The sequence below is a fragment of the Danio rerio genome, chromosome 24, assembly GCF_052040795.2.
Source record: "Danio rerio strain M-AB ecotype USA chromosome 24, GRCz13ab, whole genome shotgun sequence".
Taxonomy (NCBI): domain Eukaryota; kingdom Metazoa; phylum Chordata; class Actinopteri; order Cypriniformes; family Danionidae; genus Danio; species Danio rerio.
In genome coordinates, this window is record NC_141044.1 from 40,993,809 (window position 1) to 41,010,498 (window position 16,690).

The 16,690-nt window shown below is 36.9% G+C and overlaps 3 protein-coding genes across 10 annotated transcripts in view; 2 read left to right on the forward strand and 1 right to left on the reverse strand.

Moving 5' to 3' along the window:
• mybpc2b (myosin binding protein Cb) overlaps positions 1-16,690 on the forward strand; it is a 360,595-nt gene that overhangs the window by 169,232 nt on the left and 174,673 nt on the right. The gene's annotated exons all lie outside the window — the stretch shown is intronic.
• Positions 1-16,690, reverse strand: part of crp7 (C-reactive protein 7) — a 54,910-nt gene that overhangs the window by 8,270 nt on the left and 29,950 nt on the right. For 2 of the 5 annotated variants that reach the window (NM_001444083.1, XM_087308002.1), the window contains 1 exon segment: positions 13,772-13,848. The gene's annotated coding sequence lies outside the window, so the exon portion shown is untranslated. 5 annotated transcript variants of the gene reach the window in all.
• plekha4 (pleckstrin homology domain containing A4) overlaps positions 1-16,690 on the forward strand; it is a 46,477-nt gene that overhangs the window by 3,146 nt on the left and 26,641 nt on the right. For 2 of the 4 annotated variants that reach the window (XM_087310078.1, XM_087310080.1), the window contains exons 1-5: positions 10,396-10,458; positions 13,794-13,866; positions 13,980-14,075; positions 14,561-14,633; positions 14,735-14,835. In XM_087310078.1, the coding sequence (XP_087166204.1) occupies positions 13,795-13,866; positions 13,980-14,075; positions 14,561-14,633; positions 14,735-14,835 (342 nt within the window). In that variant the 5' untranslated portion in view covers positions 10,396-10,458; position 13,794. Of the gene's footprint in view, positions 1-10,395; positions 10,459-13,793; positions 13,867-13,979; positions 14,076-14,560; positions 14,634-14,734; positions 14,836-16,690 lie in introns of those variants that run through there. The other 2 variants (XM_087310077.1, XM_087310079.1) reach the window with 1 other exon arrangement.

The window sequence follows — 16,690 nt, forward strand, 5'->3', positions numbered from 1 at the left end:
GGAACACACAGGGATACATTTGCAAACCAAATATTTCTGGAACATGTTTGAACTTGGATGCAGCAATGTTTATTGATAGTCTTATATGACAAACAGGAATGCAGATTAGTGCCTGGCAGAGATGTATCGTAACGAAGTAGAACTACTTCACTACTGTACTTAAGTACTAAAAGGCAGTATCTGTACTTTACTGGAGTATTATTTTTTTTCTCCTACTTCCACTTTTACTTAAGTACATATTTTCCATGAGTTTAATACTTTTAATCCAATAGATTTTTTATGTGCTGCATCGTTACCCGTTACTAGGGGTGTCAAAATGATCGATATCAGTTCAGTAATAGGTCATAACCGGTTATTTCGTGATGTCGTCATTTATCTCCTATGCGCGATGTCGCAATACTATGGCGAAGGACGGAGGCGCGATGGCGAGGCGGCACAGCATACCAGCTGCTAGTTTACTGTTAGGGAGAAACGTTGTAAAACTTCACCTCTGCCTATCTCTCGCTCTCTCACTTTAGACATTTGACCCGCTGGCCAGTTTGTAAGGTAACTTTTCCTCTCTTCTTAGCTGTTAAAGCTGTGGATCCAGACATGAGCGTGCCTCATGTGCAATTAAGTTTTCTCCACTGTGTCTATTACCTGTGATAATCGCGTATATTTCTAAAGCCCTTTCTGTTGAGGACCAATCATAGCCGTGTAAGACCCGCCTGCCAGCGCTCAAAAAGCAGGTGGGATAATATTGACATGAGTTTATTAGCTGTAAATGCTCATGCTGTCTTCTGTGCATGAGTTTTGTTTGATACATCCAGAAAGAGTGTTTTCTTTGAGCAGGTCAAATTAAGGGCACAGAAACTGTTTACAGAGAAAAACAGTATCGTAAGCCATGTTTCTTTTCGTTCTGCTGAATCAAGTACCCCAAAAAGATATTTAAAATAATCAAAACAATTAGTGTATTTTGACTGCTTTCTTTAATAACTACATTACACAATACTTGTACTTTTACTTTCAGTACTTGAGTAGTAAATTTTGAAATAAACTACTTGCAATACTTAAGTACAAAAAATGTTGAATACTTTTGTACTTCCACTTAAGTATGGTGCTTAAAGAGCACTTCAACTTCTACTCAAGTCAATTTTTGATAAAGTAATTCTACTTTTACTTAAGTATGGGTCTCTAGTACTTTATACAACTCTGGTGCCTGGTAAAGTCAGTGAGGTGAACGGTACCCAAAAATCGCTCTTCAGACTTTAAACTTACCCTCCCTGTCAGCTAGGTATTCAAAGCCCTGGTGTCGCAAATTTAAGATCTCCTTGACCATTTACTTTAGGAGTGTCAAACTCAAGGGGCCTCATGTATCAACGCTGCGTACGCACAAAAACGTTGTGTACGCCAGGTTTCACGCTCAGAATCGCTCACGTTTGGATTTACTAACAATGAACTGAACGTGGGAATGTGCACAGCTCCACGCCGGCTTTATGGCTGGCGTACGCACATTTTTTGTGCGTGTCTGTTTTATTTTTTATTGGCGACTCCTAGAGGCAGTTGTGTTAAATTGCTCTCTACAAAGTGTCTGAGCCTTGCAATGGCAGCTGTATGAGACGGGTTCATCTAGCAGGTATATAAAGGTTTCCATACCATACAGTTGACAGTTGATTATTTTTAAACATATAATTTGCAGCGGTCGCCGTCTTTTCCAAAGTAATCTGAGCTATCTACTGCACGCACATTGCTATAAAGACACTATCTGAAGATGAATTTGCATGCGTGAATCAGAAACATTTCCATTCAATAAATGTGCAAATAAAATATGATGCACAAACTTATTAATGATTCCTATTTGTATTTCTCGTGATAAATAGTTGGCAATATCTGATATGTAGCGGGGAAAAAAAGAAGAAAGAGTTTATCAGACGCTGGATTCGAACTGAGTTCATGCTCGAACGTGTCAAAACATGTTGACATGCGTCTTATGAGCTCCGCCACGGAGACTGTCGCAGATGCTGCAACATTTTACAGCTATAAATCACACTATTTCTTTTTTAAATCCACTCAGTGCGATGTTCAGACCCAACTGTGTTAACCGCATCAGCTAAACTCTCCCACTCTATTTTTTCTTTTGTTGTTAATTCCGGAGAACAAACTTGCAAATAACACCGCTTCTCTCTGGTCTACCTCCGAAAGCAGCACCTCCAATTCACATTCTGTTCAAAGTTTCTCTTCTTGCTTGCTTTTGCTTTTTCGTTGAATTTTGCCAAAGTATAGTCATTAGCATATTCATACGGAGGAGGAGGCAGGGAGGGGTTTTGTGCTCAGGCATTTAAAAATGCTTAGTTTCACGTTCATTCAGATGTACAAAAGAATATGCGTGAGATTCGGCGTACGCAGTGTTTCATACATCCGAATTTTTTTCTGCGTACGCACATTTTCAGCTTTGTGCGTACGCAATGTTTTAGTATGATTTCCATGCAAGTCTTTGTACATGAGGCCCAAGGTCTGCAGGCTAAATCCGGCCCATCCAGGCCCAGATTGGCTAATCGGGAGGACTAGGAGAATTCCCGGTGGGCCGGTCCCATTTTTGGCCTCGAGGGCCGGTGTCCCTAGCTGCTTGTACTCTTAGCAGTTGCACTTTTTTTCATTTATTTATTTATTTGACCATAGCCTCACTCTTTTTGTTCATTATTTTGCCGCAGCTCCGCTCTTCTTATTTATTTTCTTGCAGCCCCGTGAGCAAAATGCAGCCTGCAGGTTAATGATGATGTAACTATCATTCAACCCCAAACAGCGGCACCTTAGTGAATATAAGAATTTGAATAATTAATATTAATGAATATTACACCTGCTCAATGAAAATCAGACCATTCACTACATTAATAAATCTGACATTACTTGATCAGAAATCTACTGACTATCTAATCTAGCTAATCTAATTACTCTAGAGAGTAATACTGTGGTTAAAAAAGTACCGTAGCACCATCATAACAGTGCCATTGTGGTCCAGTGGTCAGCACATTGCATTACAATGCCGCAGACCCGTGTTCGAACCTCACCCTAGTAATTATTATTATTATTTTTTCATTTTTATTGTTGAGACATATAATATGGTTAGGGTTGTTGAATATTTTAAAGTTCTAAAGCAGCTGTTTTCTTGAAAAAGATGTGATAGTGTCATTAGAATCTGAATTGGAAATGACCTTATTTTAATATAGTCAGTAGTGAACTGAGGTGGGCCGGTCTAAGACTTGAAACTCCAGGGCTGAAAAGGAGTCCCACTCCGACCCTGGGCCCGTCATATTATTTGATGTGACCCACAAGATCATTCACAAATTTAAATATTTGTGGGAATAAATTTCATATAAAGTCAATGAAAACTGGGTGGTGTGAATGCGAAAGAATGAATGTTTGCCGCAAATCATGTCTTTCATGGAAGTTCAATATATTCAGCGTTAGCTACAAATTCTTCAGCTGCAAAAAGCATCCTGTGAGCAATCTAGAGCAAGTCACCATGTCCTTTGCATTTAGTGTGAACCCAGCATTATAATTATGGCCTATTTCCACTGAGTGGTATGGTTTGGTATGCTTTTATGACCATTTCCACTGTCAAAAGGTACCAAAAAGTGAATCGTACCATACCCCTTTTTGGGTACCCTTTGCTAAGGGTAACTAGCATGACAAAATGATAAAAAAAGCCAGAGCTAAACGCGCAGCTGAATGCTATTGGTTCACAGAGAAATGTTACCAGCGCTTAAGCCTGATTTATACATTGGTGCATCGTATAAGAATGTGTGTTTTATATAACTCAGTTTTTGACCACACTATATTATTATTGTTCATTTATTAGTTTGCTAGAAATTAAACTAAATTAAATATATCAGCTAATGGATGTCTACAGTGGAGTGAATTTCCACCGTAAAGAGTAAAAGTAAAGAAATGAAAGTAAAGAGGCTGAATGGAGGAGGCTCGTTCTTTATTCTTGTGCTGCAGATGCTCTGTTTAACTGTTTTCTAGCTAGTGAAGTATTCAGTTTTTACTCTTACAAAGTCTGCTGTGTTAATAGCAAATGCGCCACAGCACAACGCAACTGACTCTTAAAGGGAATGTGAGATGAGACTCTGATTGTTTAATGCAAATTTGCTCAAAACACACCCAGAACTCATTAAGAGAATAAGCTAAACCTTGTTAGACCATGTGCCGAGGCGCAGAATGTATTTTTCTGTCCTTAAAATAGCAAACGTGGATTCAGACACGCAAAATGCTTTTGCACTATACGCTTCAGACTTTGCCCCTAGTTCATAAAACAGAGAGCACAGTCCACATGAAAATGGTTCCAGCTGTTCTGGTCCATGTGGCAGTATGAATGGAGGTTCCAGCCAAGCTCCTGAATCTTCAACTCGGTCTGGCCGTTTGTCTGCAGTTGATAACCAGAAGACAGGTTACAGGACAGGTGGACCTGGCCGTAACCTGAGCAGATGATGTGGCGGTCACAGAGGAGTGGAGAACACGAGACTGATTCCTAAAAGAACCCAGTGATAGATGAGTCTTCGCATTGATTCTGTGGCCAACCTGTGACCTACTCACACCTGCAGCTTCTCCATGAAGGACATACAGCATTCTTCAGCCTCCGGCTCCTAGACTGCAGCTCTGCACAGGAAGTTTGGCCAGAGGAAGAATGGTAGAACCTGGTTTTGCTCTTGGTTATTTTGTTTTCACTTTCATCAATTGGTTAAGTTGGTTCCTCACCATTGTCATTACTGGCTTGCTTGGTTTGGGACTTGTGGAGCTGCACAGAGATTGATTTGCTCTTCAGTGTTTGGACTTTCAGCAGTGAAAAATTAAACCACACTGAACTGAACTGAACTTCAACTCTGAAAACTGGACTGACACAGTTTCAATATACTAGAACTACTATGTTAAGCTGCTTTGACACGATCTACATTGTAAAAGAGCTATAGAAATAAAGATGAACTGTATTATCTGATTTTATTGTGGTTTGTAATGTCTGGCTTAGGAAAATCTTTTGAAAGAATATCATGAGAAGTTGTGAAATATTTACTTAACAACATGAGAGGGTTTTATGTTTAGTGAATTGATGGTAGTTGATGTTTGGCTGATAAAACACATGACTCCACTGCCTGATGAGATAATCATAATAGATAATTAGGGTTATAAAAACACATACAATATTTATCTTAGGGCTGTGCAATTTATGAGGAAGAATTGTATTGCAATTTGTCTGACTGATATTACGCTTTCTATTTTATTTGAGATTTAATTTAGTAAAAACCTCAATATTCTCAATAGTGTTTAACACACAATTAAAATGAAATACTTTAACTGTTTATGTAACTGTCTGTATAAAAATAACCTACAGTATATAATAAAAGTGTCATCATTATATATTTTAAATGCATTAAGTCTCTTCAGAAAAAGACAGCTGTATACATTCTTCTTGTGCTATAATAGTTTTAAAAATAAGATTTCAAGCATTGAACACACAACTGTCAGCCAACCATTTCATATATAAACATACCTGCATGTATGCAAAACTCTCTTGTGTTCTCTCGGCTTGCATGACTAAAATCGAACACAGAGCTCTGTCAACTTCTTTTAAGCCTGGTTAATTCCTGACATGTCTGCACAAACATCTAATGAAAGTGTTTACAGAGCAGAACTGCTGCACATCCGCTGTTATGAACAGGAACAGTTCACACTAGAGATGCGCGAACGGCGGTTATTGTTCATATCCCTGTCATTTTGACATTGTCCTGTTTTTTTGGGAGTATGCTGTTGTATTTTGCTCTGTCGTTGTATTTGCACTGTCTGTATTTTGCACTGTTATTGTATTTGCATGTATTTGTTGTTGTATATCTGTATTTTGTGCTGTCTGGAGCCAGCAAATAAGCTTTTCACTCATCATAGCACACGTGCTGCTGATGATGTGACAATAAAACTGATTTGATTTGATTTTCGCAGGCGCTGCGCCTCGCCTTGCGAGGAGAATCTTGTTCATCCTACAACAAGCAGTGAAAGCGAACGCTCATTCAGTGCAGCTGGCTGCGTTTTGGAGGCGAGGGGGAAATCGCCTGAATTTAGGGGCAAGATTATTTTGTTTTTGCACAGTGCAAAGAAAAAAGCCAAGTAAACACAACAAAACTGCTGATTAGGCTGAAGTGGCACCCTTTTTGTTATCTTGTTCCTGTATGTGTAAAAGCTAAAATGTCTTATTTTTACTTCCTGTATCTATTTGAAAATGAGGAAAATGTTGTCCAAAGACCCAGAAACTTTTGCTCTTGTAAATAAATATTTGTTTTCACCTATGGTGAAAAATCTACTTTTCAAGCTGTTTGGAGGTACATGTGTGTAAGTATAGTGTATAGACCGTCATATTGGGGTGATATAAACACACAGAGTCCTTTTTATTTTTCAATTTAACAACATAAAAATGGTGGTCCAATTTGAACGGTTTTCAGAGCGACCGCAACTTGACTTAAGAGTGCGCCGCGCCCACCAATATTGATTGACAGCTGCGCGTCACGATTATATCCTTATGTTTGTTGTTTCACGTCCGCCTTTTTCAGCGTGAAAGGAACTGAAGGAACACCCTTGCTTTATTTTTATATGTAAGGCTCATTGGGCTCAACACAAGATTAATATTCTCCACATCATCGCTCTAATTGGAATTATTGTTTGTACCTTTTTGTAGGTTTGCAAACATGTGTACTTTTCATTGCGTCTACTTTAAACTTCAGCTGTTTGCATTTCTCAAGGTCAAAGAAGCTCCCTGTGATCTTAGGTGCAGCTGGAACGTGCAAGCGCGTTGCCTCATGTGCACGTCTCTCCATTGGAAATAAAATAACAAACTTGCCTGCAGGTCGCACACCAGAAGCGCCTCTCTGCGTGGCGTGGCGCCGTGCATTTCGGAGTTGTGGGTGTGGGTTTCTGTCAGGGTGCATGCTTCAGGTTGGCGGCTGGGCGCCGTTGTGTTTGCCCTGGGGGGGCCTGTGTTTGGACTTTTGAAATGCATGGTACTGTGTGGCGCGACGATTCGGGACACTTCATGTTTCTGCCGCACCACTGAGAGTGTCCGGTGTGCCGTGTCGCAGCTTCAAGCGGCACATCCGGTGCATCAGTCAAAGTTAATTCAGTGTGCGTGGTTATTAGTCTCTGTGTACAAGATATATACTGTATATATATATATATATATATATATATATATATATATATATATATATATATATTTATATATATATATATATATATACACATACATATATATATATATATACATATATATATATACATATATATATATATATATATACATATATATATATACATATATATACATATATATATATACATATATATATATATACATATATATATATATATATATATATATATATATATATATATATATATATATATATATATATATAGCATAGATATATAGCAATTTTGTCATTTGCTGGATCGTAATGTTTCAATTAGTGATTATGATTCAATCGCAATTAATTGTGCATAATTTATATATTATCGTTAGTACCAAGGCATTCAGGCACATCTCTAATAGTTGAAATTATGTATTCAATATGCAATTCAAGCAATGCTTTAAAACAAGTTATTTTAATAGATTATTTCTAATGATTTTTAAGCAATTAAATATCTTCTTGTACAGTTTTAAGATCTTAAGATCATTCATCGCTAGAATTTTGCAAATGTTTTGTGAATCCAGACCCTGTTTATGGCATGATATAATGCGCAATACAATTTTTTTACCATAAAAAATGCTGTTGTGCTCATCTTTTTGAGTGCCAGTGATCATTGCTCAATGAGCGTCTGTTGTTTTGTTCATAAGGCCTCGAACAGTTCAGGCTTTGTTTTGCACAGGCTTAGTTTGTATGTGTGCTGCACAACAGACATTATGCAACCATTTTTCAGACACTCACACACACTCCTACACTTCGAATACTCAATGTCTGCATGCATTCTTGCTGTCCCTCATTGCTGTGTACAATAAAAAACACACTAAATTAAAATCATTACATTGAATTATGTATGGAGCATGTGGGAATTAGTGTTTGGTACAGATAACGATTTGTTTTTAGTAAAAAGTATGAGCAAACATAGAAAAAAAAAAACACATAGCCATTAAATATGCATAAAACATTATATAGTATAGTAAAAAAAAAAAAAAAAAAAATATATATATATATATATATATATATATATATATATATATATATATATATATATATATATATATACGTACATATATATATATATATATATATATATATATATATATATATATTTTTTTTTTTTTTTTTCTATTATCCTCTCATTTTTCTGTGACTTTATAGGGCACTCATTGAAATACTCATAAAAGTGTTACTGGAGGTTATTACAAGACTTTTAAGCATTTAGAGTTTAGGAAAATTATAAATATATATTGAAATATATGTAAATCTAGTTACTATATGATTCCTTTCCCGATAAAGTGTTAACCATTATAAATGCTTAAAATATTTGTAACAAATCTTTAAAAAGTGCAGTATGCAGGGTTGATCTAGTGGTTGAAGTAGGTATTGCAATCTATATTCAAAATACAAGATAAGACAAGACACACTCACACAGGTTGCCAGATTGACAATACAAACAAGAGCAAGATTAGCCATGTTTCCATCCAACAAATGTGAATTAACTTTATGTGCAAAACTGGATTATCACATAAATGGCGTGCGAATAAAGCAGCGTTTCCAACGAGTCAAAGCAAAATCGTCACTTCCAGATTATTTGGCAATTAAAACAGAATTTGCTATGATAAAAGAAGCTGCTAGAGTCTTTTCTGCATTTAATAAATGACTTGCGCGTCAGAAGGCAATCTTGACATGCAGTGAACATGCGGTGGCGTTTGAAGGTGTCAGACGCGGAGCACAGACACTCTTGATTCTGGAGGTCATTAATAATATAATAACACAAATACTGAAACAGTAAGGCATTTTAAAATGACCAAAACAACATTTCAGACGTTTTAAAATGTGCTTAGCCTGCTGTTTTGTCCATTTACACACATTGTTATCATCACATGATCTCTTATAAAAAATGTTAAAAAAAAAAAAAAAAATCACACAACCTTTTTAAATGCGCATACTGGAATTTGTACGGTAAAAATTGTTTCCATCACAGTTTCTTCGCATCTTTTCTTATTGAATAAAAAGTTTTTCATGCGCGTTTTCATCAATCTATATTTTTTATGTGCATATCCAAAATACACATAAAAATGGGTGGATGGAAATGTAGCTACTGACTGACAATCGAGCCCTACACTGTTAGCTTCTCAGTTAATGTTTACTTTTGTAATGTTTCAAATATTTGCAACCCATTCTGAAAACGTACCCCCTATATACATTTCGGGAGAGCGCCTAATACTTCTCTGGAGCTAAATTTTTTTTTTAGCAGTTTTTGTTTTCACTAATCCACCAGAGGCTGCTGTGTATGCTTTTTCATATCATAACTCTTCTTGCGTAAATCCACCAGAGGCCGCTGTTGACTGACTGAATGACCGACTGACTGATCGACTGACCCACCCTCCTCTTTCTCTAAACCCAACCAATAGTGTTTTCAAAAGCACCTTTATTCACGGGACTCAAACCCCGTTGTCGTGGTCAACTCCTCTCTTCATCTCAAGTCTGCTGACGTACATGGTGAGCTAACTGGACAAACTGGTTGCAGCGGAAAAGCCATCAATACAGAGTACTGCACCTTACTGCCCCGTAGCCTTGGTTTAAAAGATGAAATGCAGCCATACATACCTCTGGCTACATAATTTGCGATCTCTAGAAATGTATATATATATATGTTTGATAAGCCTATGTTGTATATTTGCAATATTAAAATCACCTCATGTGGATTTTTTTATAACTTTACATCTCATTTCGGTGGCTGCTATTGTTGTTCAGAGATTGCATTTTTGGCTGCGTCCACATACATTGAGACCACCTTCATAACTGAAATATAATACGCTGTTTTCCACCAAGGCAACCCTGGATGCTGAAATATCATTGGGTAAACTGGCAGTGGGCGGAGTTACAGATCAAAACAAAGACATATTTCAACACCGAACACGTATTTTCACAACAAAATATCTGACTTAAACTTAAAAAGTATGTTCACTTAGCATGTTTCTACAATATCTGGAAACTTACTATGTTTTTATGATTTAGAAGAGTTACATAAAACATACAGCACCTATAAGTGGCAACCACAGCTGTCAGAGTTGAATCTGTGTTCATTCATTCCTCTACGAGTCTATACCTTCCCCATTCGCGTACTCTGTGAACTCATACAGTATTCAGAGCAAAACAGCTGTCCTGTGTCACTCAGTTACAGCAAAGCAGAACCCAGAATAGAAAGAAGACTCTCCTGCAAGACTTTTTGAGCACTCCTATAAAGTTAAAGGTTTGTTTTATGAAGGATATCGATCAGATCTTTGCGTTGGTTAGTGGTTCATCTGCAGAGTTTGTATCTTGTGCATGTAGTGAGCTTCTCAACTAACACCACATGTTGTGGCTTGCTTGTGATTGTGTAAGAATGTACTTTTTATACAGCAAATCAAGCATCCTTGTTAGTGTTATTCCTACTTAAGATTATAAGGTTACAATTAAGTGATCTAAACAAATTCAGTGTGTGAGTTGTCTTGCAATATATGGGCTTCAGATTTAAATGTTTCTTCATATCATATATCATGTTAAGCACAGCCGTGTGCCGTTTGTGATTTTCATCAATGCAATATAAAATACAGGCTTAGGTGTTGGGTCTTTTGACATACCATAGCAACGACATAGCAGCTCACTAACACTCAAAACACACAGAGCAATTGCAAAGTAACAAACTTATAACCAATCAAAATACCCAAGCAACCAGACACTGCAACATACTGAAAACCTATAACAGCACAGTAACTCTTTAGTGACACACTGAACCAATCAAAACACCCCAGCAACCACACAGCAACATACTGACAACTCAAAACAGCCAAGCAACACACTGACAGCTCAAAACACCCCAGTACAAACACTCAATTCTTGAAACACACCAGCAACCACACGGCAAAATACTGACAGCTTATAACACCCCAGTAACTCCTTAGCAACACATATTGGACCACTTAAAACACCCCAGCAACCACCGGCAACATTCTGATGTCTAATAAGTAATATGCCAATAAACCTCTTAAAACCTCCCAGTCACAGAGATTGACTGGGTTTCTGTGTCATTACTAGGGCATTTTAAGTAATTCAGTGTGTGTCATTAAAAAGTTATAACCAATCCAAAAAAAAAACAACAAAAAAAAAACTTTTTATTCATTCTTCATTCATTTTCTTGTCGGCTTAGTCCCTTTATTAATCCAGGGTTGCCACAGCGGAATGAACCGCCAACTTATCCAGCAGGTTTTTACACAGCGGATGCCCTTCCAGCCGCAACCCATCTCTGGGAAACACACACACACACACACACACACACACACACACACACACACACACACTACGGACAATTTAGCCTACCCAGTTCACCTGTACTGCATGTCTTTGGACTATGGGGGAAACCAGAGCACTCGGAGAAAACCTATGCGAACGCAGGGAGACCATGCAAACTCCACACAGAAACCAGCAACCTTCTTGCTGTGAGACGAATGTGCTACCCACTGCGCCACTGCCTCGCCTCAGAACTTTTTAGTTACACACAATTAACCAATCAAAACACCCAGCAACATACTGACGTCTCATAAGTAATATGCCAGTAAACCTCTTGAAACACCCCAGTAGTCACACAGATTGACTGGGTTTCTATGTCTAGGGCGTTTAAAGTAGTTCAGAGTGTGTCATTAAAGAGTTACAACTTACAACCAATCAAAACATCCCAGCAAACACACAGCAACATATTGACAGCTCATAACACCCCAGTACTTTTTTGTGACATACACCGTCACCATAGAATTATAAGGTTCTATCTGACATTTTTGTCAAAACTGAGTTATTAACATACAGTATACTTATTAAATGACAACTTACAGTATGGGATATTTTTTATAAGTTCTTTACATTTTAAGACTTTTTATAAAAAAACAAACAAACAAATGTTACACACATACGGTTTGCTATATGAAATGCAAAAACTTTGAAGCTCAATATCTCAGAATCATTCAGAACACAGATAGAACCTTATAATTCCAAGATGACGACCCTCAACCAATCAAAACACCCCAGCAACCACACAGCAACACACTGACAGCTCATAACCTCCTAGTAACTTTTCAGCAACGGACTCAACCAGTCAAAATACCCCAGACACCACACAACAACACACTGACAGCTCATATCACCCCAGTAAAGACACAGAATGACTGGGTTTCTGTCATTATTGAGGTATTTTAAGTGGTTGAGTGTGTCACGCTAAGAAGTTACAACCAATCAAAACATACTGCAACATATTGACAGCTCATAACACCCTAGTAACGCTTTAGGGACATACTCAACCAATCAAAACCTCCCAGCAACCATATAGCAACATACTGACAGCTAATAACACCCCAGTAACTATTTAGTTACACACTCAACCAATTAAAACACCCCAGTAATGATACAGAATGACTTAGTTTCTGTGTCATTACTAGGGTGTTTTAAGTTGTTAATTGTACTTATTGCTACTAAGAGGTTACAACCAATCATAACACCACAGTAACTCTAAAGCAACACAGTCAACCAATCAAAACACCCCAGTAATGACACAGAAACATACTCAGCCAGTCAGCTTTGAGTTCTGCGCAGTAAATTCCCACTCATATGTAAAAATCTAGTTTGCATAAGTACAATAGTTCAGTTATGTTGATAAATGAATAAGGAATGTCAGTGGGAATAAAGGAATGACGTGAGAACAAAATGGAGAGGATTTTTCCAACAATCACAATGAAGTACAGTATTTAGTTTTCTATAGCAGTATTTACCTTGTATTTAAGAGCTATATAATGCAATATAATGTGACATAATGCATGTTTTACAAAATATCTCTCAGCATAGTCAAACATGACTTGGCATCTCTACTGAACTTTATTAAACAAATGTCACTGACTGACAGAAGCAAGTTTCATGTGAGCAATTTGTGTAAAAAAATAAAAAATAAAAAATTTTTATAAACGTCACCAGCTCAAATATTAGATTTTGTTAATATGTATGGGTGTTTTAGAATTGCAGATACATTTTGCATCTCCTAGATAAACCTTTTATTGATTTAAATAAAAAATAAAAATAAAACAACTAAGACTTTCTCCAGAAGAAAAAAATATTATATGAAATACTCAGAAAAATATTTTGCTCCAATATTTTAAAGTGTGGGCGACGCAGTGGTTAGCACGTTCGCCTCAAAGCAAGAAGCTCGCTGGGGCGCTGGTTCGATCCTCGGCTCAGTTGGCGTTTCTGTGTGGAGTTAGCATGGGTTTCCTCCAGGTACTCCGGTTTCCCCCACAGTCCAAAGACATGTGGTACAGAAGAATTGGGTTGGCTAAATTGTCTGTAGTGTATGAGTGTGTGTGTGTGTGTGTATGTGTGGATGTTTCCCAGAGATGGGTTGCGGCTGAAAGGGCATCCGCTGCGTAAAAACTTGCTGGATAAGTTGGCGGTTCATTCCGCTCTGGCGACCCCGGATTAATAAAGGGACTAAGCCGACAAGAAAATTAATGAATGAATTTTAAAGTGTACCTGATTTTACCTTTTACCTGATGTCTGATGTGTGTGCAGGATGGAGGATCAGGACCGGGTCAGTCAGGCCTCCAGCAGCGCCACGGTCTCCTTTCTGCCAGTCAGAGACAAGGTGAATTATTCACACATTTATGGACACACTGGCGTATTGTTTTCTCACACAATGACACTTTACGTGGTCATACTGTATGGTATGGGTCAGGATAAAGTGTACTATATGTGCAGGGTCAGGATAAAGTGCAGACGTTTGGAAAGCGATGCCAAGCAGCGAAGAGAGACCCCAACTGTCCAGTGGTGATCAGAGGATGGCTGTACAAGAGGGTGACTTTTACAGAACAACACTGGCTTTCTGTGTGTCTTTGTTTTTCATAATAACATCTGAGAAGTATTTGACAAAAAATTGGTTTTAAACATTTTTTCCTTTTGTCTTAAGACTTATTTCACTTTAAATACAGTATAGATATTAGATTACATAAACTCTAAAAGCTAAAAGTAATCCAAAATCATTTTAAAATATGTAAAAAAAATAATCACAAAAAACTTAACATGGACCGTCAGCATGCACTGGGGCAGTTTGCTGCCGAGTGTGACGCGGCTGGGATGAGATTTATCACATCCTAGTCCGAGGCCATTGTGCTCCACCTGAAAAAAAAGGTAGTTTGCCATCTCTAGGTTGTCTGTGGAGAGGGAAGTCTGGGGTTCTCTCCTAAGACTGCTGCCCACGCGACCCGGCCCCAGAAAAGCAGCAGAAAATAAATTAATGAATGAAAACGAATATTTATATGATCATATCCGTTTCCCCTTAGGACAGCACTGGACTGAAGTTATGGAAGAGAAGGTGGTTTGTTCTGTCTAACTACTGCCTCTATTATTATAAAGGTAAGACATTTATATGACACTGTGTTATAATTGTCATCTACAATACTGTACAGACACTTTAAATGATTAACTTTTATCTAAAATGTTCACCTGTTTCTCAGACAGTCGTGAGGAGTCAGTTTTGGGCAGTATTCCTCTCCCCAGCTACAGGATCCTGTACTGCTCACCTCGAGAGGTCAGGAACCGCAAGTATGCATTCAAGGTAAGAGTTTTCCATAGATATACAGTTGAAGACCGAATCATTTGCCCTCCTGTGTATTCCTTTTTCAAATATTTTCCAAATCATTTTTAACAGAGCAAGAAATTTTTCACAGTATTTCCTATAATATTTTTTCTTCTGTAGAAAGTCTTATTTGTTTTATTTCAGCTAGAATAAATGCAGTTTTTGATTTGTTTTAAAGTCATTTTAAGGTCAATGTTATTAGCCTTCTTAAGCAATATTTGTTTTAGATTGTCAACAGAACAAACCATTGTTATAAAATTGCCTAATTAACCTAGTTAAGCCTTTAAATGTCGCTTAAAGCTGAATACTAGTATTTTGAAAAATATTTACTCTAATATTTTGTGCTGTCACCATTAAAAATATTATTTTTATAAATGTGTTGAAAATAAGCTTCTCTCCATTCAAGAGAAACATTGGGCGAAAAATATACAGGAGGGCGAATAATTCTGACTTCAACTGTAAATATCTATTATTTATTATTATTATCTGTTTATTATTATTATTTATTATTATATTATTATTATTATTATTATTATTATTATCTGTTATTTATTAGTTACACATCTTAAAGTAGGGGTGTGCAATATGAGTATGGACAAAATAAAAAGTATATCTTTTCATATTATGCTCTATCGTTTATTTCTTTCACAAACTACATCGTTTACAGTTTTAAAAATGTATATAAGTGCAATATTACACCAAATTTTGGGAGACACTGCTCAATGCAGAGCCATTTGAGCAGAGCTGAGCTCCAGCGAGGGAGCATGAGCTCTCGCTCCTCCTCCTATAAGCTGTTTTAATGCGTACACCAACCCCACCCCTAACCCCAACCCCCAGTGACATCACTCAAAGAAGAAATGCAAGAAAGGAGGAGCGAGAGCTCATGCTCCCCCTCGCTGGAGCTCAGCTCTGCCCAAATGGCTCTGCAGTGAGCACCACTTGAATTTTGGGGATGCAAACAGACATACATTGTGTAATGGCAATTGGGCACTAGGTGGTGGTACGATACTATATAATGGCAATTGGGCACTAGGTGGTGGTACGATACTATATAACTGTGACATCACTGCATTGAGGAACTGTATTGGTAGTAAGCACATACTGTAGTAAAAAAATTTAAAATAAATAAATAAGATTAAAAAAAAGGAAGCACACAGTACGTACTAAAGAGTAGCATGCAATACATATGCAAACAAATAAAGATGTTTTATTTGCATCTGTTTTGCCTACAGACTCTAACTTTTCTACCAACGACAGAATTAGATATTGGAAAGCTGCTACAATGAACAACAATGAAGTTGCAATGTTGAAAGTACAATATTTACATTTAACATTTTATCTAGCATTTTTTTAAAAGTTGTATCTAATCTTTGTATTTTGCAGTGTTTTTTATTTATTTCTATTTATTTTAGGTTTTCCCCATTTTTAATCAAATGAAATAAACATTAAATATATATCGAAATACTTAAAAAAAAGACTATAAGCTGTAAAATATCAGTTTTTCACATTTTGTCTTTTATATTTTTATTTTTCCCCATCTATTTACGCTTTTGAATTGCATTATGGGAGCTTTCTCTTTCTTCAAACAACTTTTCACCTTGAAAAGTTCAGAAAAATGGACTTTTTGATCATTTGTAATAGTTTCAAGTGCTATACTGTCAGGGTTGGTTTTGTATATTACGCTACAAAAACCTTTAATAAACTGCAGCACATGTTCTGACTTATTTTAGACTTATTTCTCTCTATATTATTATTTCTTATACATTATATTATTTCAAACTACTAAAATGAAAATAAAAGGCACTTTGCTAAACTGTAGAGTTGAATTTTCAAC